At 36.1% G+C, this 27,494-nt stretch overlaps 2 protein-coding genes across 2 annotated transcripts in view; both read right to left on the reverse strand.

The window, feature by feature from the left end:
* adcyap1a (adenylate cyclase activating polypeptide 1a) overlaps positions 1–26,459 on the reverse strand; it is a 41,534-nt gene extending 15,075 nt beyond the window's left edge. The window contains exon 1 of the mRNA XM_079865419.1: positions 26,389–26,459. The gene's annotated coding sequence lies outside the window, so the exon portion shown is untranslated. The remainder of the gene's footprint in view (positions 1–26,388) is intronic.
* Positions 1,872–26,745, reverse strand: tyms (thymidylate synthetase). The gene is made up of 7 exons (XM_079865417.1): positions 26,389–26,745; positions 23,043–23,116; positions 22,751–22,925; positions 6,495–6,596; positions 5,484–5,659; positions 4,173–4,244; positions 1,872–3,317 (listed from the first exon to the last, which is right to left on the reverse strand). The coding sequence occupies exons 1-7, from the start codon at positions 26,588–26,590 to the stop codon at positions 3,180–3,182; spliced, it is 939 nt and encodes a 312-aa protein (XP_079721543.1). The 5' UTR covers positions 26,591–26,745; the 3' UTR covers positions 1,872–3,179.
* Positions 26,746–27,494: the final 749 nt, after the last annotated feature.

The raw sequence follows: 27,494 nt of genomic DNA on the forward strand, positions 1-27,494 counted from the left end.
TTAATTGAAAGTTACTACAAAATATCTTTATTGTCCATACAATTGTCCAGTTGGGTGATTTTACCTCTTTTTTTGGGGCCAATCTATCAGTAAGTTAATTTATTCTAATGTACATAAAGTCTTGAAAGTACTGAATTACCAGTACTCAGTGTTGTAGATGAGCTTATAAATGTGTTGAATGTTTAGCATTATGTTTATCTTTGAGTATACATTAATTATGAAAGCTATTGCATTCAAATAATGCAGAACTCCATTGCTCTTATAAATATATTGTTAAAAGCCAAAAGGGGGCAGCAAAGTAGAAGTAAAAAAAATATAATTTGTTAAGCATGTTTTGTCATGTGTAACTCTGCTCTGAAGCGCTTGTCCAAGGAAGAACTAGATTTTAAAAAATCAACCTAGGGTCCTTTGCACCATGACCTTGAGCCCAACACCCCCCAGAAGCTTTTTTTCCCTTGGTCGAACATTATTAAAGTTAGAGCTTATTTAGAGATCAGCCGAATGGCTTAGTGCAGGCGCTAATGGATCCAAGGATGTATCTCATAAATTACCCCACTAATAATGCCCAGAATGGTACCAAACTTATACAGTAGTACAAATAGGTTCTGTATAAAATGAGGCATTGGAAAGTTTGTACATCAGGAGTTTATTTAAATAACACTTGCCTGACGGCTCATGCTACTGCTAACCCAAACGTCGACGTCACTTCAGTGATTTGGGAAAAGCACGTAAAAGTCCTGGCAGAAAGCGATGCATAAGGATATAGTGTAACGACGAGTTAAAAAATTTTCCGAAGTGTTGACAACTTAGTGTTAACTAATAATTATGGCAAACTGGTACTACCAACAAAATATTAGTGCATTCCTGGAAATGGGCGTCGTTACACATCCTTATGATCGCTTTCTGCCAGGACTTTTACATGCTTTTACCAAACCACTGAAGTGACCTCGACTTTGCAGATTTGCAAAATGACATTCGTAGATGCAACAACTTGGTGCTTCTGAGTCAAACGGTGTTGACTAATAAGTCAAAAGTAAAAAATGTAGACATTTCAACCACATATCACTTCAATTAAAACATTAATTTGGTCCTAAGAATATGGCTGCATTTGGCAGGGGGTTTACAAGACCTCTGATCTGTTCAATGATTGATGCCAACCAACGATGGGATGTTATTGAAGCAGATGGGTAACCAAGCTGGCAGAGTTTCACCCACATCTCTCGGTCATGCTTTCATCTCTAAGGTAAACTGGCTTATCATGTCCATCATTAGTCTGTCAGTGAGGTTTTTTGCAATTCATGTTTATCTTTTTTAGTTCTTTGTGTGTAAAGGTCATTGCAGGTGATTGGTATTGGAGTTGCCACTAGAGAGCAGCTGAGTGTGATTTTTTTCTCTCAATTGAATTGTTATTGAACTCCTTTGAACAATTGAATAGTTCACCCATAAATGAAAATTTACCCTCATGTTGTTACAAATCTGTATGCATTTCTTTCTTCTGCAGAAGATGGGAGGGACAAACCTACATATTTCCAAAATTAACTAGTTCGTGGTTTGTCTGAACAACTAATCAACTAAATTTGACTCTAATGTTTGGTCAAGAAAACTGTTGAAGCATTGGGAAGGTTTGACATACTCTGACATACATTTACTTATAGTTTCAGGATTCAAAACAGGAAAACCATTATTGATTATATGATTATATGAATTACATTATATGATTTCATTTGTAGGGTGAAAAGTGTTGCAACCTTCCCTAAAGAAACAACTACTGTAGGTAGGTAATTCCCATAATAATTTGGCTGGCTTTGGATTCACCTCATCCCGATCAAATTTTATGGGTTATTCTTCAATTGAAATGAGACAGAATTATTGCTATGTAAAATCAAGTCAATTTAATTTTGTATAGCACTTTTTCATAATACACATTGAATCAAGGCAGCTTTACAAAAAATCATTATGTTAATGTTTATAATATTCGTATGCCGTAGTCACATTTATCAGATTAGAGCAGGGCGATAATAGTTAACATTTTGCAATTATACAAGCAATTTTTTTGTTCAACAAAATGTGCGCTTCAGGACATTTTTATATGAAATAATTTTAGGGAAATAGGCTTACTAATGAAGTGCTACAAATGAAATGGTTAGAAAGTTAGTAAAATATATGAAAATTAATAAGAATGAATTAACTCAGCATGCGCCCCACAGATCAACCAACGTGCGCAAACCTTTGCACACAGAAAATAGTCCAATCTGACATCCATTGTTGTAACACCACAGACAAAAAATTTGGGGGACAAAAAGTTCTTAAAATATAGGCCTAATAAAGATTAATTTTTTAATTCATTCTAAAATGTTAAATAAAATCTATATTTATAATATAACCACTTTGTGTTAAAAATGTTATGTTGTTGCAATTAAATCCCAGGATTCCTCTCATGTACGGTGCAGGGGGGAGATTTTTACAAGCAATCTCAAACTCAATTAAATATGTATGTTAAAACACAAATTTTCACTCTGCAAAGTACAAATATGCAACCCTTTTATGATTTATTGGTATTTAAAGTTTATTTCAAACGTTGCAAAGTAGAAAGACATCACTTGCCACTGCCAGGGTTCCTACACATTTTCAATCTCAAAATTCCATTGCTACTTTTCCAGACTAAAATTTTCAGACCATATTCAACATTAAGGCATATTCAACATCTTCAGTACTGATACCAGCTGTGCGTTCACTCTCTTCTCTCTGATGGCAAACTGTGATACACATTATGTAAAAATGCCCATCTCGGCGAGTATTCAGGTAAACGCAAAAGAAAGAAAATGCTTGTTTTGTAAAAGTATTGGATCCGTGCATTATCTCTTAAAGTGACAGCTTTTATCCATACTTTTCCAAACTGTGTAGGAACCCAATGACCCTTCTCATGCATCAACTAGATCAGTTGGACAAATAGCGAAATCATTAAAGGCAGGTTGGTTGACTAGGCAGTACTATTTGTATCACCTCCGGGTCTGCTATTTACAACCAATCGGATGTCAGCATAAATATAGAATGAAGACAAATCTATGTAAATGTTGGTCAAAATCATGTTAATATATTTCAAATCAGGAAAACGTAACATTCTTTTATTTTAAAATTTGATTTATTTTATTTTATTTCATATTTAAAAGATATAAGGTCTAAACAGCCATTTGCATTTTGATTGGAGGATGGGGGTCATAGTCGTAGATCTCAAAATCCTCAGCAGAGAAGTCATTAATTTGTTCAACTTTGCGTTTGATCTTGAGTTTGGGGAATGGACGTGGCTCTCGCTGAATCTGTGGGTACAGGACATGTTACAAACACACTTTTTACACTGTAGATAAATACACACACCATTATGTCACGATTTCCCGTGTCTTGTGTGTTCTAGGACTTTTATTTATGAAGTCTATTTTATGTTTTCAATGTTCCCTTTGTTCACTTCCTGTTTGCCTTGGTTTCTATAGTTACCCTTGTTTGTTTCCATGGCAATTTATTACCCACACCTGTTCCTTGTTAGGCTTTTGTTACCCGGTGTATACATATACCCCTGTGTTTCAGATGCCTTTTGTTGGTCGTTGTCTTTACATACAGATTTATAAAGCTGTTGTGTTGTGATCTTCTTCCCTGTTTGGATTCATGTTTCACTGTTAGGATTATTGTCATTGTCATGACTGTTTGGATTATCTGGCTTATCTTTGTTTATATGTTTGTTCAATAAACTATTGTTGCAAACAGATCCTCACCTCTCCTCTTCCCTACACAACCGTAACAAATATGTTCATAATATATACTGTAGGAATACTGATATTGGAATTTTATTTGTACAGTTATTGATGGGTGAAGGTGAAATAATTTAACAATGAAAGTTTAATTCAAAAATACCAACAGAAATCCAAATGCCTATTAAAGATACTAAAAATAAGTAGATCCAGAAGTAACTTCCTACAGTTATTTCTTATTTATCATCAAGCTCTTACATGGACTAATAATTTTCTTCCCTTTCCAATATCTATATGCCCTAATGTTTTGAGAAATGAGAGAGGAAAAAACAACACACAATACACTTTTTAATGGGGTGTACTTTGGCTTTTTCACACCACTGTAGATGAATGTAGATAGATTAGTTTTATGGAATTTATGAAACATACCTGCTCTTTCAAAGCCTCAATGTGGTTGGTATAGATGTGGGCATCACCTATTGTATGCACAAAATCTCCAGGCTAGGGAAAATAAAAATGAGTACAAAATATATTCAGCTAGTTCAAGTTTGGTTAGTCTGTCCATAAAATAGTATGAATGCAGATTTCACAAGCTATGATCTTCATGAAATTGTAAGGCACAAATGTTAAATAAAATTAAATAAAACTAGTTGGATTAATGGAGATATACATACATACATACATATACACACACACACACACACACACACACACACACATATTTACTAGAAATTAAAAATTAGTGTTTAATTGTAATTGATGTGCATTTGAAGTGTACTTTAAATAGTTGTTGTTTTTTTTTAAATGTACATAAGATATACCCATTTGCAGATAATATAATATTAATGAAATAAAAGGCAATCAGAGTGTACTTAAAGTATGCAAAATTAAACTAAATTGCCAATTCATCATTACAAAAGTATAATTACAAATAAATGCTAATTCTAAAGTTAAGCTAACTGCATCTAAATTTAAACTATAATACTCGGGTTGTCACGATTCCTCAATTAAATTTGAGTTCTCAATTTAAAAAAAGTCTCGATTGCAATTTACCCACGTTGTTGAGTAACCGGCAAAATACCGGAAGTGGTGCATTCCACAGATGAGAATCCATGAACCACATTATTAGACCATTTTCTAAGGCTACACGACATATGATGATAACCATTTAAAAAAAGAAACCTATAGCATATTGCTTTCTATTGTGAATTCACAATGGCTGTGATTCAATTAAATAAATATATCCCCTGCAGATTTAATAAATGCGCTCTATTTATATGCGTGCAGGTTAAGTGCGTCTCGGAGTGGCTCTGTTCACAGTAAATGCTGTTCCACATGAACTCTTATCATTTACATGCGTGTACGTCAGCATGTGTTACACAAACGTCTCAAACTCCATCTCTGCATATGCTGTGAGTTTGGGTTGCTTATAACGTTTATTTGGGAACGTAGTGTGGCCATTTCATCAGATTTGCAAGGTAAATCATTTATAAACCTATGCTAACACAGGAGAATACATCAATATCTTTTTAAATATGCAAACTGTTCATCGTGATTTCAAAATAAGTCTAAACCCCTCACTATGAGTTGAGTAGCTATTTAAATGATTATACGTTGCATCAAATCATGCATAATAATGGATTTTGTGATGATTACCAGATAAGTGTACATTATCCCTTACATTTACAGTATGCAGGAAGATGTCCTTTTACAGATCATCAGATTTAGAAATATGTTCACCTTGAGTCCAGTGATGTGGGCAATCATGTAGGTGAGTAGTGCATAGCTGGCAATGTTGAATGGCACACCCAGACCAATATCACCAGAGCGCTGGTACAGCTGGCACGACAACTCACCGTCTGACACATAAAACTGGCATAACGCATGGCAGGGGGGCAATGCCATCATAGGGAGATCTGTCAATAAAATGGATCCTTTTGTCATCATGCATACATATCAAATAAAACAATATTAGATGAAAAACTGGTAACACTTTACAATAAGGTTTCATTAGCTAACTTTAGTTAACTACATTAGTTAAACTAATAATGAACAATACTTCTACAGCATTTATTAATCTTAGTTAATGTTTCAGCATTTACTAATACATTATTAAAACCCAAATTTGTTAACATTAGTTAATGCACTGTGAACTAACATGAACAAACTGTATTTTTATATATGTAACAAGTGTATTGTTGACTTAGTTCATGTTAATTAATACATTAACTAATGTTAACAAATAAGACCTTAGTAAGTAAGACCATAGTAAAGTGTCACCAAAAGACTTATTAAAAAAAAAAAAAAAAACAAAAAAAAAAAACAAACAGAACTTAAAAAACAAACAAAACCTTAAACCTTGGCAACTAACTGAACTATAGTTACTATACTAGTTGCCAACTAAAATTAAAACAAACTATTACAAATAATTTTGATAACTAAAACAACAGTGAAATAAAATGTTAGATGAAAAACAAACAAATTAAAAATGTTGCCTCAGCAACTAACTGAAAAATGAAAAGGTAAATAAAACTTCAACTTAAAAATAAATGAAAGCTAAATAGAAATGTTAAAAAAACAAAAACTGCACTTGATAAAATGATAAAAGCACTTAAAATTACCATCCTAAAATGTAATTTAAATGAAAACTGAAAACAAATAAAAGCAAATTCAAAATATTAATAGATACCATAGAAGTATATACATTATATTAAAATAACACTGCTGGAAGGTTATACGTTTGATTGAGACCTTTGGGGTTCCAAGCACACATGATGATCCTCCTGTCTTCTGGGTTTGACTTGATGGTGTCAATCACTTTCTGTAACTGGTCAACACCTTGCCCAGAGTAATCTTCATAGAGAGATGAAATCATAAATCATCAGCTTAGACACAAATTCTTACCATACATACATAAAAAGAAATGTCAAATTTCTCTGTTAATGAGGTCTTAAATTCTGTATGAATAATAATCGGTGTCTACACTATGCAACCTAATGGCTTGACCTGTCCTGATAACAATTATACAACAATTTTAAAGTGCCCCTATTATGCTTTTGCAGATATGACTTTATGTAGTCAGGATTTCTGCAGGTTTCAGTAAGTCAAATTTAAGACCTACACGACGCATTATCCAAGTTAGATAGATAGTTACCTCGGGATCATTAGAGTATCTATCTATCTATCTATCTATCTATCTAGGATTATCTGGTGTGAGAGAGAGGGAGAGGTAGATATTTTTTTAATAGAAAATTGTACTTTTGCATATTATACTGTAAAAACACAATTATTGTTGATTTTAGTTGATCATAACTAGAGAGGAAATGATGAGATGATTAAAGTGACCAAAATTATCATGGTTATCACAGAATCCTGTTCAAAAAGTACTAATACTACAGAATGAAGTCAATTCAACAAGTTTTATGTCTAAAAACAGCAAATAACAAATTGATTAGCATCAATATGCACTTTTTGTTTACGTAAACATTAAAATACCATTAAAAATGATGGCCAGATTTTAAAAGTGTGTCTTGCAACATGTTATCTACTAACTTGTACAAGTTCAAATAAAGTTTTGACAAAAAAGGTTTTATACAAAGATAAACCTCATATTTTAGCCTTTAAATATTTTTTTATAAAAAGAATGAGTCAAAAAAGATAAATTACTGACATTTACACATTAGCTTATATTTATTAGTAGTGTTTGGGTGCACCCCCATCCTTCGTGTTGACTGAGCTTTCAATGTTGTTATGGAAAGGGGTGATTGGTTGGTCCCTGTCACATGACCTGCGGTGCGTTTGCGGCATTCTGAAAAGTTTAGATTTTTTTCATCTCGTTGCGCCTTGTAAAAAAATTAGCCCATCGCTTCAATTATGAGCGCGCTTGCCTACATTTGAACAAACTTGAGCATGCAAAAGACGCGATATGTGAACGGCCTCCGGCGAGCTAGCTCATATCAAGCCAAGAGCTAATGGTAGCACGCAGTAGTGGAGTGGCAATCGGGAGAGTCGGGACTTTTCCCGGTGGGCCGGTAGTGTTTTGAGGCCGCGAGGGCCGGTCTGATAATAGTTATACATTGCGAGTTATATTAGCAACACCATCTGGCGGCCTGATGTGCGGCCGCTTCTGATCAAACTGTGTAGCCTCTCTGCTCAACACAGTATATAAAAGTGCTCAACCCGTTCGGCAGGTCCAACCATGTCTAGGATTTTCAAAAACATAGGGGGATCAGTGAGCGGCCCCTCCCCAAATGGCATAGCCTGCCTTTGATGTAAAAAGCCGCCGAACATCTCTTTTTCCTCGTCACGTTTTGGAAGTCTAGTGAAGTTGAGTGAGTTAAATGATGGAAAGGCAAAAAAAAACAAAAAACTGAAAGGTGGCGCTGAGAAGGTCAGAAGATTAAATTATTTTAATGATCACAATTAAAGTTTTAATTTTATGAATTTTATTAAATTGAACAAGCGCAACATGCAATCAAATATTCTAAAAGATGTATTATTAATAATTAATGTTATTTCAACATAATATCTCGTTATTTCGACATAATATGCGTGCGTGCAACAAGCAAGATGTGCATTTGTAAATCCGGTGACATGTGCATTGATTTTTATTAATAGTGTTTTCTGACAGTGTCAGCTGCAAAGATGAAGTTGACGATGCCATATGCGCCTATAGAGAGAAATGCACATAATGGATTACATAATCAGAGAGTAGCCTTTTTCTTTTAGTTTTGAATTATTTTGTTTAAAGCCATTTCATGCTTTGTGTATTTGATGTATTTCTCATGTTTGTGTGAGGCATAGGCCTACACTGAAGATGAGATGCGCTCCAGTTAACGTGCAATGCAATTGACCGCGCGGGCGCCTCCATGATTATTTGTCTGTTATATTTGTTATATTTATTAAATCCAAGCAATTGGTTGATGAAAAATTGATTACAATGAAGATACAATTTATACAAAACGAAATTCACTTTAAAGAAAGGCTTTCTACAAAACAAAACTGACCCATGTCTCTCGATATATTGCGCATCCTATCTTACTCGTGCTGTTCACTTTTCATAAATCAACATAAATGGAAAAAAACAAAACAATATTTTAACAAATATGAAACTAAATGCGCTTATTTAATGGCCACAACAGTATAGTAGGCCTACAGACTCTGTACAAATTGCTGCACATTCATTTAATTCTGAATTGTGCACACACAAGTTGAAAGGCATTTGTTCATATCAAGTTCACGGATAACTGTGCGTGCATTTATTAATCATTATGTTACTAAAATATCAAATGAGCCCAGAATATGAACGCAACCTTTATTTACACGTTAAGCATTTTCCTCCCATAGAAAACCTATAAGAACGCTTAATGTGGCTTAATGCAGATTAGAATCAGGGTTCTAAATTAACACCCGCCAACCCGCCAAATGCGGGTTAAAATTCATTTTGGCGGGTGTTAATAAAAACTTACTAGCCAGTTTGGCCGGTGATGCATGAGGCATTACATGCAGGGATGTAGTGGAGGCTAAACGCATGTAAACGCCGTTTACGCACCTCCTAAGTGTGTTTATCCACCTCTAAATTTCACGCTTTTCCAGTGCGTGATCGCCGAGCGATACATGATTCGAGCATTTGGCCCGTTAACGACAGAGCAGAACATTGAGCAGAGAGCGCAGCACACCGACACACACACACACACACACACGGAAGAGAACGGCGCACACACGGAGCGGAAAAGACACGCTCGTGAAGTTACTAGCTGCGAGAGAACGAAACCTGATCGCCGAACACGGAGGGGCGGGACGGAACATTTTTGGTTTTATTTTATTTTATTTTATTTGTTTTGCAAAATCGTCTGTTAATGTCGGCAGCCATTACACTTGTGGAAACTACAGTGCAACTTATATTGTCTTCTGTTAATTACAGAAACCTTTTTCTGAGTTTTCTTTAGCCTAAAGTTTGCGAGAAACCATGGAAACGAACGGACACAGAAAACACAAGAAATAAGACAAACGGAGTTGGCTAGTAAAGTAGGTTAATATTAAACGAAATGCGGCAGTGGTTGGGACAGACTTCTGGGGGCAAGAAGAGGAACGAGGCAGGGGATGAGGAGGGTATCGACAGAGAAACTAAGAAAAGAAAATGTAATGCCAAATGGCTGACGGGTCGTGAATGGCTAGTGTTTGATCACAATAATGTCGTCATGTATTGTCAGGATTGCCACATGTAGCCTACTCAAAAAAAAAAAAAAAAAAAAAAAAAAAAAAAAAAAAAATTTGCCTAGTGGATATTCTGATTGGCTGGTAACTTTAGAAAGTTACCAGCCACATTGGCTGGTGATCAAAAAAGTTAATTTAGAACCCTGATTAGAATGTCCCCTTATTATGTCGAAATAACGAGATATTATGTCGAAATAACAAGATAAGTTTTCTTTTTTTTTTCTTCAAAATGCGGTTCAGGGCTTCCATAGAATACAGCCTGAATATAATTGCTTCCAGACATAATTTTTGGGGGTGCTATCGGAGTGCTTTGGTCTTTCTTGGGGGTGCTGAAGCACCTGCTAGCCCCTATAGCGCCGCCCATGTTTACAGGGAACTATGGAAGCTTGTTTCCGCCACAAAATAAAACATTTTAAAAGATAATTGTGACTTTTTATCTCACAATTGCGAGTTTACATCTCGCAATTCTGACTTTATTTCTCAGAATTGCGAGATATAAAGTCAGAATTGCGTGAAATAAAGTCGCAATTGCGTGTTATAAAGTCAGAATTCTGACTTTTTTCTCGCAATTGCGACTTTATATCACGCAATTCTGCCTTTATAACACGCAATTGCGACTTTATATCATGCAATTCTGACTTTATATCTCCCAATGTGACTTTATTTCTCAGAATTGAGACTTTATATCTCGCAATTGCGACTTAACCATAAACCATGTGACCAGTAGCGGTGGCTTTCTTAATATATTTAAAATAATTTTGCAAGGGTTCTATGACGTTAGTAGCATTTTTATTTATTTATTTATATATATATATATATATATATATATATATTTTTTTTTTTTTTGAGGGCTGGTGGTCTACGAAATTTCCCGGTAGATTTTTTGGTCCCACTCCGCCCCTGGTAGCACGCGAGCGACGTGTTGGAGACCCCTGCTCTAGGGCTCTGCTTTGTAGGCTACAACTCGATACTTTTTTGCTACTTTGTAATAACTTTCTGCGGCCAGCGTTTCTGGAAATGAACGAAGGTAAACACTTTTTTAGACCTGACTAAATGAAATTTAAGACCTAGGATGAAAATCTGGCCGTTTTTAAGACTTTTTAAGGCCTTAAATTTAAAGTTCAGAATTTTAGACTTTTTAAGACCCCGCGGAAACCCTGTGTAGTGTGCATTGCAATATAGTTGTTTGTGAATGTAAAAGGTCTGCAAAGTTTCAAATATCAAAGTGCAGAGCAGAGATATGGAGTTATTGTCTCCGAAAAGAACCGATTCTGAACAGCTGCCTGAAACGAGTCATCAGTATATCCAGTCTTACTTCCTCTGCATGAACCTATGTAAGTTTGTAACAATTTAGCATAATGCCCATCAGTGGTATTCCTTGGTTGCCCGTGAACAATGTCTACTTTGAACCTGCCCTCAAACACTGTATTGTCGAGAAGACGCTGTTTTGAGTGCTGTGAAAGCAAATCCAATTTGCATGCACTTCCAAAGGAAGAGAACTCCGGCTCGAATTAATACAGTAAAACCGACGCCATCGTTACGGTTCGTATCACTGTGTATCAAGTTGAGGAAGCCTCCAGAGCTGAAATTCAGGAATGGTAATGAGCGGTTTGTTTCCAACCATAGACTGTATAAAACAATGGACGTAGTGTCTGTGACGTCACCTGTAGGTTTCTGAAGAGCATTTTTGAAGCCCAAAGTGGGCGGAGCCTGCCGTCTGGCAGCGCGTCATTGTGCGTCACTTCCGGATAAACGAAAATGGGCAAAGAGGCGGGATTAGCTGAGGTGACGTGACAGCTAACAGACAGCAGACAAATATGGAAGGCCAAAAGGGCCAAAACGTGTGAAACTCGTGTAAACACGTAATTACGTGTTAACACGCAATTTACATGTTAACACGTATTACGTGTTCCCAGCTAACACAGTACGTTGTGACGACGTCGTCAGTTAGTCGTCATTTGGTCAGCGTGACATTACTTAATGACAACGTTGTGAGGACGTCGTGGTAAAGTTCCATTTTTTAGAATCTTGGCTAACGTTCCAGAAACGTTGTGGGCACGTCCTCAAAAGACGTCGCTAGTTTATCCCATGGAGAACGTTGTAGAGACGTGGTCCACTGGTCACCAGATAACTTAATAAAATCTTTGATGAATTAAGTAAATGTTATATAGTAATATCCAAATGGCATATTATCACTAGGATAATATTTGTAATGCATTTATTTATATAATAGCAATTATCTGGAAAGTTATCTGGAGACCAGTGGACCACGTCTCTACAACGTTCTCCATGGGATAAACTAGCGACGTCTTTTGAGGACATGCCCACAACATTTCTGGAACGTTAGCAAAGATTCCAAAAAAATTGAACTTTACCAGATGTCCTCACAACCTTGTCATAAATATAAACGTTGTATATAATTATTATTATTGTTATTATTATTATTATTAAGTAGGTTGGGTGTTCGTAAAAACAACAATAAAAAAATCTTCAAACTGAACTTCAAACTTGAACTTCAAAATGAGTTTTAAATTCATGAGATTTGTATTTATGTAATGTGTTAATTCTAAATGTTTATTTATGTAAATGCTGCGTGACTGACGTGTTTTATGAGCGTATGGGTTGAACATTCGAGTAGCTTTCAAACCCTGGAGCAGCGCAGAGTTGCCATGGAAAAGACACCGCAGCATAACTGATAAGCAGCAAAGCTCCCTCTCTTGCTGTTGTTTTCACTGCTTTCAGATGAGTTTAGTCTCTAAAATCACACACATAATATACACAACTACTGACACTTTTCTTACGTGTTATTGACAAACATCTGTTGAATATTTACTTTATAGAAATGGTTTAGTGCAGGGTTCACCAATCTCTGTCCTGGAGGGCCGCTGTCCTGCAGAGTTTAGCTCCAACCCCAATTAAACACCTGAACCAGCTAATCAAGGTCTCACTAGGCATACTAGAAACTTTCAAACAGGTGTGTTGGAGCTGGTTGGAGCTAAACTCTGCAGGGACAGCGGCCCTCCAGGACCGAGATTGGTGAACCCTGGTTTAGTGTCTTCGAAAAAGTCTGTTAGCATCTCAACCGTTTTCAGAAGAGGTAGGGCTAACCTAAGATCTTGTTTACAAAAGTTTGGGCTTATAATCACATTTTTTGTGTAGATGAGAGGTTATGATAGTTTTGTAAAGGTTTTGCTGGCAGTTGAATGGGTGATTGGAAGTTGACTAATTTATTTAACAAACTGATATTTAACATAAATGTATGTGCTGTTAATCGACAACGTCACTTGAGCTAAAATTGTCTGAAACTAGTTTAAATGAGTTTTGATCTTTCAGGGTAAAGAAATATTGATAAATGTTCTGTTATTTTAGCAGCGACAAAATAACCCCTCTACAACAGAGGGGAGGTTCCACGATTTCAACAATTCTTAAGGAAGTTGCTGACAGAGAAGTGGGAAACACAGGTGAACTGAGGAAGCTTATTAAATAACTTCATATCCATTTTCCCCCACCATATTTTTACCTAGATTACTGACTTATTTGATTAAAAATACAGTAAAACAATAATATTGTGAAATAATATTAACATTTAAAATAACTCTTTCTATATGTGAATATATGGTAAAATGCAATTTATTCCTGTGATTAAAGCTGTATTTTCAGCATCATTACTCCAGTCTTCAGTGTCACACGATCCTTCAGAAATCATTCTAATATGATGATTTGATGCTCAATAAATTTTTCTGATTATTATCTAATATGTTGAAAACAGTTATGCTGCTTCATGTTTTTGTGTACACAATTCAAATGTTAGGGGTCAGTAAGATTTTGGAAGACATTAATAGCAAGAATGGATTAAATTGATCAAAAGTGACAGTAAAGACTTTTATAATGTTATAAGATTTAACTTTCAAACTTTTCTTTGAACTTTATATTGATCAAAGAATCCTGAGAAGGGCATCATGGTTTACACAAAAATCTTAAGCAGCTCAACTGTTTTCAACACTGATAATAATCATAAATGTTTCTTGAGCATCAAATCATCATATTAGAATTTCTGAAGGATCATGTGACACTGAAGACTGGAGTAATGATGCTGAAAATTCAGCTTTGAAAGAAAGAAACTCTTCCTCTTCTCCCACAGCTCTCCACCATCTCCTTCTGCCTCCTCAACACTGTCTGAAAGAGCGGTTTCCACAGCTGGGACACAGTCATCATGCTCATTTTCTTGAACAAAAAACTCTTTATGTATATTTTGGTGAGCGAAATAATACAGGAGAAATGCTAGAAATCTATATTGTTCCTTTTACATATCTTTACTCTTTATGAACAATATGTTTTTTTATTTGTTAGCTTCAGAGAAGCTCAAGGACTATAGATCTTTGGTAATTGTCGCATTGTTCAGGTTTAGCTACTGGTAGTGAAGCAATGAAGCACATCACCACCAGACATTTGTAGCAGGTGCCTTATAGGACACTAGAGGAAACAATTGAACCTATTTCTGCAAATAAAATTAATAATGAAGAAAATGCTGAATCTTTTCATTTCTTTTTTTAAGGTCTTTATTGTTTTTCCGCCGAATTATAGAGAATAGTATCAATAAGAATATCAAACATTTTTTTCAGTAAAAAGAATAAAACATTTTAATAGTTGGTTACATTATTCATTGATTATGTTTTTTGATTAATTAATTGATGTTATTTCTGTACTCATTACTTGTTAACATGGTTAAAAAATCGTCAATGTTCAAAATTTATTGGTTTAGTTTGTACAAAGAAACACTGAATAAATGCTGATTAATAAATTAATGCAGTGTGGTTTTGGGCCATTTTCTATTTAGAATTTAATAGGGGTTTGTATTGGTTTCCATTACATATATGTATTGATCCCTAAATGTATTAACAGAAAACAATACACAATTCCCTATTAGAATTTATAAGGTTTTACAGCAGAGAATGAAATGTTCGAGTTTATCAGTGGATTTCAAGGTTATGGATCAAGCACATCTTAATTCCCAGGACTAAAGGTGAGAAGTATATAAAAAATAAATGCGGACGTGGTATTTTGGTCGTTAGGAAGTTCCAGTGACGTTCCACTATAACGTCGCCACGATGAATACAGGAATCACAAAGTTACGTTGCTGGAATGTTATGTGGCACGTCGCAACGACTAATATGGTCCTTTGATGTTACGTCCTTGCAACATGTCAGTTTGGTCATTAAGACGTTTTCATCACGTTCCAGCGACGTACCACTATAACGTCACCACGACGAATACAGAAATCACAAAGTTACGTTGCTGGAACATTATGTGGCACGTCGCTACGACGAATATGGTCCGGTCCGGTTACGTCTTCACAACGTAACTGTGTTAGCTGGGTTAACGCGTAAATGATTAGACAGACATTAGCACCACCTACTGGTTTGGTGCTCTTGCTCAAACACACAGAACCTAATTAGATTAAGCTTGTAAAAAGCAGTTTTTAATGTGAAAATACATGTTGAACAATGTCTTTTCAGAATATAGGATACAACTACATATAATAATTACAGCAAATTTTAAATGGGCCTATTTAGACAGTTAAGTTAACTATAACTAATCAAGCCCTGAAAGGCATGACCATTTTCACAATCATGATACAAATTGTGTAAGGATAATTACATATTTCTCCAAACAGTATTTTCATGTACACTTACTGTAGCATATTTCTAAAGCATCTTTTTATAATTTAACCTCTATGCATTATTTGTTAGAGAGCCCCTTCTGATAACACCATTAAGCCTTATGAATCTGAGATAATGCATTGTTTTGCGGTGTTTTTCGAAGTTAATATATATATATATATATATATATATATATATATATATATATATATATATATATATATATATATATATATATATATAACAAAGTTATTTATATTACAACACACACACACTACACTTTACACATTATATTACATTACACACACAAACACATATATATTACAAAGTTATTTATATTACAACACGCACACTACACTTTACAAATTATACTACATTATAGAGCTGGGCGATTTTTTCCCCTAAAAAAAGCGAGTGAGTGTGACTGTGAGTGAGTGAGTGAGTGAGTGAGTGTGTGTGTAGGCTGTGTGAGTGTGTGTGTGAGACGGCTCGCGATGACTGGTCGTAAAACAACGTGTAGTCTGACATGTTTCTTGTCCACGACATGACAAGATTTTTTTAGGAGTCAAAATTGTGTAATCTGACAGTGACTATTGTAACAGACAAACAAAATTTTGTTTATGTTGATGCATTTTAATTAAATACAATAAATATATATTTTTAAAATATATTTAGCCTACAGTTCGCAGTTATTTTGTTTTAAATGAAAAAAAAAAAAAAAAAAAAATCGAATCGATTTTTTCTTTTTTTTTCATTTAAAACAAAATAACTGCGAATAAAAATAAATTTAATTTTTTTTAATTTTTTTTTTATTATTGCAAACAAGAATGAAGTTAAAAACAAAATGTAACAATACAATAGACATAAGAGTACTACACCAAACAATAAACACATGTACACTAGACAAAAGACATATCTTGATATGACATAACATTTAACAACAGATATAGAGGCTGAGAATTATTGCAAACAGGTTGACTGTAGATATTAATGAAATGATAGGAACGAAATGACGGGGTTGGTGGGTTAATGGGTGTGTGGGGATGGTTGTGTGTTAGTTTGTGTGTGTGCGGGTGTATATAAGGAGAAATGCAGGGTTGTTGTTTGGCCGGGAATATGGAAGCAGGATCACCTAGGAGGGTTACAGAGAAGAACATATTTTTTTTGATTGGCTGACTGAATAAACAAACTGCCTGGGCACCCATGCATAGCCACATTGCCGCCCGGCCCCGCACAAGGTATACCATGGTGAGACGGCAGAGGGAGGGCCCCGCGCGTCATCCGATCCCCAGAGAGGAGGGGTTAAGAGAGTAAAGGCCAGTTCACACCAAGGGCAATAACTATGAAGATATTAACGAATAGCAGCGTTTAGACCACAGCTAAAACGATAACGGCACAGAGAAACGATATTGGTAAAATCACTTTCAGAACAATTTTATCAAGCTGATGAAAGATAAAAACATTGACAGCCAATCAGAATCCATCCTGCTGTAACAAGCTTGAGCTTTTAAAGCGGCAGACAAGCACGTGTTTAGAATAAACAGAACGATATCGTCTGCTGGTGTGGACTCTAATATAGTCATTGTTATAGTTATTTTATAGTTATCATTCTTGGTGAGAATGTGCCTTAAGAATTAGGGCTGGAACGAAGCGGCGATGTAATCGATTATGTAAATTAGTCGATTTGCGTGGAATGTGACACCGTTTATGGTCATCCCTAATAATGACGACGAGACAGTGTAAGTATTTGAACAAAATAGTGATTTTTTTTACACAGCACTAGACTATGGTTGTCAGTCCCATAATTTGGGTCTAATATGGCTGCATTCACACAGCATTCAGTTTTAAACGAGCTTCAGTGAGTGCGAGGCTACGAGACTACAAAATGTACTCTCTGCAACATACTCAAGCAGCAGCTTTAATCTCCTGAATGAACAAAACATTTCAGGATTCACACCTGTAAGTAGAGCTGCACGATTAATCCTTAAAAGACCAAGATCTCGATTCAAACACCCACGCGATCTTATGCCTAAATGACGATGATTCTGCTATGTCTTTTTACACCTGTTTCACATCGCAAGCTTCAGTGGAGCATGAACAGTGCATATTTTGTCGCTGCCCATGTTAATGAATGAGAGTGTCGGCCGTCACGCTTCCGATGTTACCATATTTATAGATATTGTTTTTTCCTAGGGTATGTTGCAACACACTTATTGTGTTTCTATATTTTTATTTGTTCAAAATAAAGAATAAAGACAAAAGAGACAAGACAAAGACTTTAGGGCCTTTGGTTAATCTTCTGCCTTCAGCTTATGTTTGCTTTTGCAGCGAGCTTAACAAAGGCTTAGTTAAAGTTGTAGACAGATGTCAGGGTCAAACTTTTTTACTGAAGCCCAATTTGTGAAACTGTAACACAAATGAACAATGATATTTTAAAAATATCTCTTAAACTGTTACATTCAGTTCACAAAAATCAAAACAATATTTAAGATGCACATAAATCACCCTTACATAACTTAGAAGATAGCTGTGTTAAGAAGAACAATCAAGCATCACAATTACGTGCCTCGGCTACATTTAAAGGTCCCATGACATGGATTATTTTATTATTTTATAATGTTTCCTGGGGTGCCCTTATAATGTTAGTATATTTTTAAGATCGAAAATTGTATTAATTTAGAAATAAAAGGCATTTTTCCTAGCCTGATTTTAGCCTCTGATTTGAACGCTGTTTGAAGGGGCGTGTCTGCTGTGAGACTTCAGTGTAAACGCCCACTGCTGTGATTGGCTGACATGCTTGCATATGAAATATTTAGCATTACATGTGGAACTCTCTCGAATACTTTTACTATTACAGCTATTATTAGGGGTGTGCCGGTTTCAGAATTGGTGATGACGGTTATGATGTGAGTCAAATGTGATGGTTCGTAACATAACCGTCTGTTAGGCTTTTATAGGACAACTTAGTTTGAATAAAATTAATATTTGTGTAGTGTTCAAGGTTATCAATAGAGATACGCGGATGGGGTATTTCATCCGCAACCGCATCACAAAACTCATCATCCGCACCAACGTTTTTTGACCAGATTTCAAAGCCGCACCCGCCCGCCATCCGCTGATTGTTTTGCGGTCTATGGACGATGCAATGCTCTGCTGATGCGAGCCGCAAGAAAGCCCTTGTCTGTTCTAGAAAGGATACAGCAAAGATATTTAATGCTAATGTATGAGGCATAGGCCTACGCTGAGTTTCATTCATTTACGATAAGATGCGCTCTAGTTCAACTTCACAATGCAATGCAAGTGAACGCGGCGCATCGGAGCCTCGATGTCACGGTTATTATATTGTCTCCTATGTTTGCTAAAATTAAGATACAATTTGTACAAAACGAAATTCGCTTTAAAGAAATCATGTCTGACGATTTACAAAACAAAACTTCATTAAGTGGTAAAAACCATGTCTCCCGATTGCAAATGTTCATTGCTAATGTTTATTATTGCAAATGTTTTTCATTTGTTTAATAAATCTCATAATGATGGCACATCACTATATCATAGCTTTTATTTCTATCTCAAATGATTGGCGGTCGGTCTGGGGGTACTTGGCAAAGAATCAAATACAGTTGGAAACGACGTAGACCATTAATAACACAGACTGTTAACAATTGTTTTTAATTAGTATTTAAACATTCTCTATGATAAAAAATGTTTGTAAAAAATATTTGAATAACACGGTTTTGGCGGTTATAGAGTTCTAATGATGGTGTTCAACTATAACCGTCTGTCTCACGGTTATATACTAACCGTCACACCCCTAGCTATTATACGTTTTTACTATTACAGCTATCGAGATTAACGAATCGTGAGAAGTTTTTTAAGTATATAGATCTATTCCCATCACATAAAAGGTTGCAGTGATGAGCATTGAGCAGATGACAGCCTGTTGATTGCGTGAATCAAGATCTTATCATTGCAACGCAGTTTCTGCACTCTCACTAATGCTTTCACCAATGCAAACATGAGGTAAGTACAGTAAGAGCTTCGTTGTGCAGCGTAACAGCGTCATTGATTTCATAACAAGTTTTGGCAAGTGTCCAGATAAACTCACGCTGTGTGATTGACAGCTTGGACAATTGGAAAGGGATTGTTCTTTGATCGCTTTCTGTATATTTAATCACAGTTTAAATAAGATTATTTTCATCCTACTAAGAGAAACAATGTGAAGTTGATCGTTTAGCCACTGGCTTGATTTACTGATGCATAAACAGTATTGAACGATTTTGAGAAAGATTATCTGTCTGAACTTGAACAATTGCACATCAGAAATTCACATAACCCACTGGTTCTACAGAGGCTCGGATGAAGGAACTAAAAAAATACTTTTGTGTTCATTTGTACATCCAAACACTGAGCAACTGCCATGCTTCGCTCGTTTGCAAGCCATGATGTCTCTCGAGGAAAAACCAATATCGCGCTCGCGCAGCTCATTTTCTCATGGGCGGACAAAATTCTCTTTGCGGGCAAAGCAGAGAAAGGGGAGGTGACCTTTCCCCTTATGACGACATAAGGGGAAGATTTCTAGATTCGCCCATCTGAGCTTTCATTTTCTCAAAAATACCCAGGGATTGGTTTACACCTATCAAAATGTCTAGCCACTGGGGGACCATAGGCAGGCTAGGGGAACTCATATTAATGTTAAAAAACCTCATAAAGTGAAATTTTCATGTCATGGGACCTTTAATATGTCACATGCAAATCGTTCTCAAACATATGTATAACCTATCAGAATACATGTAATCATATTTTACCACTTAGATTAGTCTTTTAAACTTACAGATTGTGCCGTTTCAAGAGCAAAAACAAGAAGGATGGACGCAGATACACCTCTATACTCTGCACCATGAGCTCTAAAATCCAAAATGGCTGATATATTATTAAAGGCGACGTACTACTTAAAGTGACCACAAGGTGTCAGTATTGACAAAGTAAACTATAACTAAGGCCAGGATAGTTAACCTCTGAAAGTACGATCATCACTCTGCAACATTCAGATCTGTGTTCGCGCAGCCGCTGATCAGGAGCCTCATTTATAACCGTTGCGTACGCACAAAACAGGCCCTGAAAGAGGCGTTGTGTTGTGATTTATAAAAGCAAACTTGACAGGAAAATTTGCGCACCTGCACACAAACTCTGACCCATGCGTACGAACATTTTGGAGACAGAGCAGTTTGGCGACACCGATGGTGAGATGAGTGACTGACGGCAGATGAAGGAAAACCACTTTAAATCTTTATTATGAGTCCTAATCATAAATACAGTGCATGTTCACAATAACAGTTTAAATAAATAAAATAATGATTTAAACTATGCTTTAGGATACATCTGATATACACATTTATATTAAATATGCCATTCTCATTAATGGAGTTAAGCACTTAAAGCAGCACTAGGTAACTTTTCAACCTTCATAATATATTTCCAAGTCTCTTGTGATGGTACATCGACTTACAGTAGGTTGAATGACACGTCTGCCATAGCCTGACGGGGTCTGTATCGTTTTTTAATCGTACTTTTAAACTCGGGTTTCGGGTAGTAACCCGCGAACAAAAAGAACTACAAAATTCGACTGCTTTACGGCATATACGTCACTTCCACCACCACCCCCACTTCCTTAAATTCGGACGTGCGAGCCCAACTAGCGTTTGTTTGCCAAATGTTATAGTCATGGCCGAAGCAGCACAGAAAAGCAAGAAAGCAAAGGTTTTGTCGGAGGAGAGCAAAAAGAGGAAACGAAAAAGTGATCGCATTAAAGGCAGGACGAGGATCAACATTGGGCCAGCGTTTTCTCGCTGGCGTGAGCTGAAGGAGGAGGAGGGGTGCCCGACCAATGCGTTTTTTAGGTGAAAAAAAATAAATCAAATGAAAGCCTGTGTCTAAACAGAGTGTACAAGTTTGGTAGGGGCTACATTCTTGCAAGTAAATATATAAGATGTACAAAAGCATATTTTAGGATACCTAACATGTCTGTGATATTTGTTTATTTGTCTTGCCTCAAGCTATAATGCAAATCGATTTGTAAAATTTGCAGATTCATCTATGGTAGCTTGATATTATAATATTGCCGATATATTGTTATTATCTACCACTCAAACATTGCATTGAAGTATCATATAGATTCAGTAAAATGGTAACCAATAGACTAGGCTACTATAATGACGCTGGCTTGTAAACGTGAGCATCGCGATCATTTGGCGTTTGAAAAAAAAAACCCACATGAAATTATATTCATATGACATGCTGAAATATATGCCACTGTACCTGGGATGAAGACATTTCACACGCGACGCAAGCAGAACACCTGCATGTGAACTCCTCCTACAGTGTTCAGGGCTATCATGGTTGTCAACAAATGCATGTGCATGTAGGATGACAGAGTTTATGACAGTAGTAGAGGACAATACTGTTTCCCAACTGTAGGGGGACCCCGAGAGCAAAAGTTACCTAGTGTTACTTTAAATTACATGAAATCATTACCAAGAAGTTACAACATTTTTATATTATAATAAATATAAATATTTGTAGTGGATGCGATGCTTTTAAACACTTTTCCTGTGGCATGCTGTGTTTTAATGTTTTAACTACAGCGAGGATTGCTTAGCGCATGATTTGGTCTGAGGAAATATTTTTGTGCAAATAATGATCAATAAAACGGCGCAATTTTGCTCACACCCAAAAAGGGCAAAAATATGACAAGCTATAATAAATGATCTGGGGGGTATTTTGAGCTAAAATTTCACAGAAACATTCTGGAGATATCACAGATTTATAATACATCTTCTGAAAAGGGGCATAATATGTCACCTTTAAAGTGTATTTTGACCTTAGATGCATGTAAACATATTGTAGGAGACTACAAAACAAAATTAGGACATACAAAATAGCATAATAGGGGCACTTTAAAATATAGTTTACTGTTAAAATGTTAATAATTCAGTATAAATTGTTGCTATATGTAAACATATATATATATATATATGTATGGAGAGAGAGAGAGAGAGAGAGAGAGAGAGAGAGAGAGAGAGAGAGAGAGAGAGAGAGAGAGAGAGAGAGAGAGAGAGAGAGATGGATAGTTACCAGTGTGCATGTCATTGTATTCAGCTCCAAAGTGCCTCCACTGAAAGCCATACACTGGGCCCAGGTCTCCTTCCTCACGATCAGTAAAGCCATTTTTATCCAGAAACTCCCTGGAGCCATTAGCATCCCAGATTCTCACACCCTTTTGTGACAGCTCTTTGGCATTTGTTGAACCCTAAGTTGGATGAACAAAAAGCAATTTAAAAAATGCTAAATGAACAAAAACCAAAGAAAAAAAAATACTGTATACAGAAATAAGACACAAAAAGTTTGGAGTATTTTCCTACTGTACCTTGATAAACCACAGCAGCTCCTCCAGTATGCCTTTCCAGAAAACCCTTTTGGTCGTCAGCAAAGGAAACTGATCTGCGAGGCGCATGATGAAACCAATTTTTTATTTATGATAATATTTCAACAGTAGTTGATCCTTTAATCCTATAGAGCCTTCTCTCAAATGATATGATGATGATGATGATGATGTCTTGTGCATAATAATATGTATATATATATATATAACCACATTCTACATATTTTGTGCATTTATTTAATATTAATATTACAGAAAAATAATAATAATGCAACAAATAAGGAGATTATGTTTTATTTATTTTAATCAGGTTTGTTAAAAGTGTGCTTGAAAGTTAATTTGCGCAACGTGTTTGCTATAACGATGAAAATATTTGAAAAACAGTTAAAATCAAGTAATGATGCAATCCTTTAAATCTTAACATTTGAGTGTAAGCAGAATTAAATGGATGTAAAATTATCATGTCACATGTGATATTTTATTTAATGTGACATGTACTGTATGTCATTGGTGATTCATTGTGTCACTGGTGTTACTGTCTTTTTTTTTCTAAGACCAAAGATCATTATTCTTCAACTATAATTAAGTAGATGAGACTAAATTTTTACATCTGGCATACAATCTAAATGAATGGCTTTGAATAAAGTTTATCTATAAATGGGAGACACTGGTGTTACCCATAAGAAAGGTGACACCAGTGACAATTTTCATGAAAAATTCATTTTACAAAATGGCTGCTGCAAGGTATCAAACCACATGTTGTCAATCATGGTATACTAAATTAAGTAGTTTAATCCATTTGTATTCTAGATTTTTACAATTCCCTAACAATTAAGTAGGTCATACCAATGAGTTCAACTAAAAGTTTCATATGAAATCATGAGATAAATGAGAAAATGTCTGATAACTGAAAAGAGACAGTGGATTTACTATGGACCTTTCTTCATAGATATTCAGGAAATTGGAAGAAGAAAGTCAAGTGATGTCATAAGTGTGATTTTTATTTTAAAATAAGAGATTTTTGTTTAACGGTAACACCAGTGACACAACTCCAGGGGACCACTACTTTCATTATAAATTTCAATAATATAGAGCTGGTAAGTCCCGCCCATCCGTAAAACCCCAAGTGGACCTCTAGGTTGAAAAATCGTCAATGCAAGTGAATGGGAGAAAATAATTATTTTCTGGTCCCGTTTGAATTGTGCCATGAATGTGAACATATGTTGTCTGTGAATTTTTTATATAACTTTTCATGTTACGAGTTTGACAGTATATGGTATGATTCTTCGGCTAGCAGTTGTGGAAAAGACATAACGAGAAAGACTACATGTCGCCTATGTGACGTCACCCCATAAAGTTGACTTACCCGTGGTTTTCGCCAATCTCAACGATTTTGTCCTCTCCTGAAAGAAGGCGGTGAAGTGCACCAAAGACACAGCCATGTTTAGCGGGATCCGTGAGCTAGTGTCCGTGTGCTAGTGGTGTTGACGTTTCAAACGCGTCGAAAGCAGCGAAGAGTTGTAGTCCACAAAGTGCTCTCACACAAAGTCTACCCGTATCAAACGTCTACCCGCTAAATTGTAGCATTCTTTACACGAAAAGTTATATAAAAAATTCACAGACAACATATGTTCACATTCATGGCAAAATTCAAACGGGACCAGAAAATAATTATTTTCTCCCATTCACTTGCATTGACGATTTTTCAACATAGAGGTCCAGGGGGATTAGCGGAAGGGGCGGGACTTACCAGCTCTATAAGTTTATGTTAAACTCGTACGAGAGCGATTCAAAAGCATACAGAACTGTCTGTTCTCTAGTCGCTCTCGCCGCAGTACTTTGATATCATACACCGACAGGTCTGTGCAGCGCTGCTCTTTACAGTGAGCAACTTGAAGTGGACGTAACTTGAAGGGGCGTAACTTGAAGTGGGGCGTAACTTGAAGACTTGCAGGATGCAGACAGACTCTATTGCGCCAAAACGATTTTTTGTCCCGCCAAAGCCTTATTTGATCTGTAATTGGGTTTTGTGAGTGAAGCAGGCTACTGACGGAGTGACGGAGAGAACGATCACAGCGCCCCACCCCCGCGCGGGCACTCTCCGTCTTCAGTTCTGTCTTTGCGCTCTCTCTCGCATCAAAATCAACTGATCCTAAAGGTCGGAAGACCGAATCCATGTTTCACGTGGTGCATTCGGAGAATATTTTTGCTGAATTAGCGCTGGGTGTGAATTGCAGTCAAAAAAAGTTGCCTTATCTTTCTCTTACAACTTGTGACAAGCATTCCGCACATGCAGCTGACATGACTATAAATAAATAAATCTATCCAGTTTGAAGTGTTTTTTTGTGTGTGTGTGTTGACAAATCTTTCGTGACGTCCTAACAGCCAGGATTCGCGACCTAATGACTCCTTTGAGCCGATTCATTATAATGAATGGTTAAAGCAATTGGTCTGCCCGTCAGTGTCTGAATCGGTGTATAACAAATCATTACTTAGAAGAACATACACATCTGAAATGAGAAAGTAAGTGTGCTTACCTCATTTAGCAAGAGTGTTTAGTAAAATTTAGCCTTAATAATCCACAGTATGTATAGGCCTATGACAATGTGTAGTAAATTACCTATAAAATCATTTAGTTTAAAGTTAAACTGGAGTGAGATGAAACTTTTTATGTCCTCAAACGCTCGTTTTTTGGGGTCGACAGCTTATGAAAACTTATTTCTGGGTTTTTTTTTTTAGCTTGTTTGCTGTACACCTTGTCACATAGCAGCTTTTAGGCATTATTCTGTCTTTTGTTAGAAGCAAGAAATGACAAGGAGGCAGCCTCTCGCAATGCAAAGTCAATGGAGACCGTTGGACTGCCCCCCCCCCCCGTGGGCGTGGTCTTCAGATTATGACGCGTTGTGATGTAAGATGGGAGGAGTTGGATCTGGATCCAACTCCTCCCCCTGAATTTAGTGTTCTGCAGTGAGGACCATCTCATTTTAACCGTAGAAAATTATATTTTACTTGAAATTAACGTTTTTGTTACTGTTTTTTTTTATGTTTAGGATCCGAAATGTAATACATTTTTGATTAACCTGTTGCTTTCCATTCAAGTTTTTAATACATGCCTCTGACATAGAAAAACACAACAGGCATATTATCTCTGTTGTATCACAAAGTAGGTTCGCACACAGAGGATCAATAAGATAAGTTACTCATAACATAAGAAAACACATTGCATTCGTTTTTATACCTGTGCTTATCTGTTTTCCTCTTAAACTTGCATTTATAATCATTTATCATGAAGTTAAATGCTATGAAGTGTAATGAAACACGTTTGTCTCACCTCTGAGATTGTATCTGGCCTGTGTCCCGAACACAGAGACCACTCCTGTCCCTGTCCTGTCGCCTTTGCGCGCTCCCTGCTGCAGAATGTACTCGACCAGGCTCAAATAACCGCGCTCGTCACATAACAGAGAAAAGTCTTTTTTTCCTCCACCTGCACCTTCCCTCGTGTTTTCTACGCCAGCACAATGCCCATTTGCCATTTGCACTTCGGCGTTCGGCGTTTTCTTCAGTTTAAGATCGAACTCAAAGTCAAAACTATTGCAGACAAAACCTGTAGAGCACAAAAATGCACATTTACTATTCCCGCGATATTCATTCGTCTTCCTCTTTTGGCGGAACCGTGACGTGCATACTGCCACCTACGATACTGGAGTATGTAAAAGCAAGGCTTCATCGATCTTTGCTTATTTTCTCCTAATAAGAACAGTTTCATGTACAAATGTAAGTAGCCTACGCCATAACAACTCCCATTGGTGAGTTTTGATAAAACAATCTTGAAGTTCTTTATGTACATGAACTAACAAATAAACAACATTTTTACTATACATTTATTAACCTTAATGTTAATTTTACAAATGTTTATGTTAACTCACAGTGCATTAACTAATGTTAAATACAACTTTTGATCTTAAAATATGTGAGATTAGATTAAGATTAATTTTTAAGTATTTTTCATTGTTAGTTTATTAACTAACGTAGATTTGTCTTCATTTTTCAGCTATTTCATATCTTTGAATTCCTCTGAGCTGGGATCAATTGACCTAGTTTTTCTAAATTTGGAAGTTAAGTGTATAACGTTATTTCTATTAAAACGTCATGTTGTTTTACTTAATTTCTCTAAATTTGATTTGGCTGCAGCTCCATAGGCTGTCATACACACGTCCGTATAATCATAGATCTCATCAGTTCAAAACCAGACACATCTTGTTAGATTTTGCACATTTTTACACTTTGTTTTTCAATAGGCTTATGTTCTATATGCGTTCTCCACTTTTTATCATTTCAGGTCATGTTAGTTTTGTGCCCCAGCCGATTACATTTTAAACGGATAGTTCACCCAAAAATGTAACCCTCGTTCTTCCCTCGCAGGTCAAAATGACCTGA

This window comes from Squalius cephalus, assembly GCF_949319135.1.
Source record: "Squalius cephalus genome assembly, chromosome: 3".
In the NCBI taxonomy this organism is placed as follows: domain Eukaryota; kingdom Metazoa; phylum Chordata; class Actinopteri; order Cypriniformes; family Leuciscidae; genus Squalius; species Squalius cephalus.

Coding starts and splice junctions, on each gene's coding strand:
- tyms (XM_079865417.1), bottom strand. CDS start 26,590: ATGGCAAATGGGCATTGTGCTGGCGTAGAAAACACGAGGGAAGGTGCA. Junction 23,117..26,388: donor GGCCAGATACAATCTCAGAG/GTGAGACAAACG, acceptor TGCGCCTCGCAG/ATCAGTTTCCTTTGCTGACG. Junction 5,660..6,494: donor GTGTGCTTGGAACCCCAAAG/GTCTCAATCAAA, acceptor TTTTATTGACAG/ATCTCCCTATGATGGCATTG.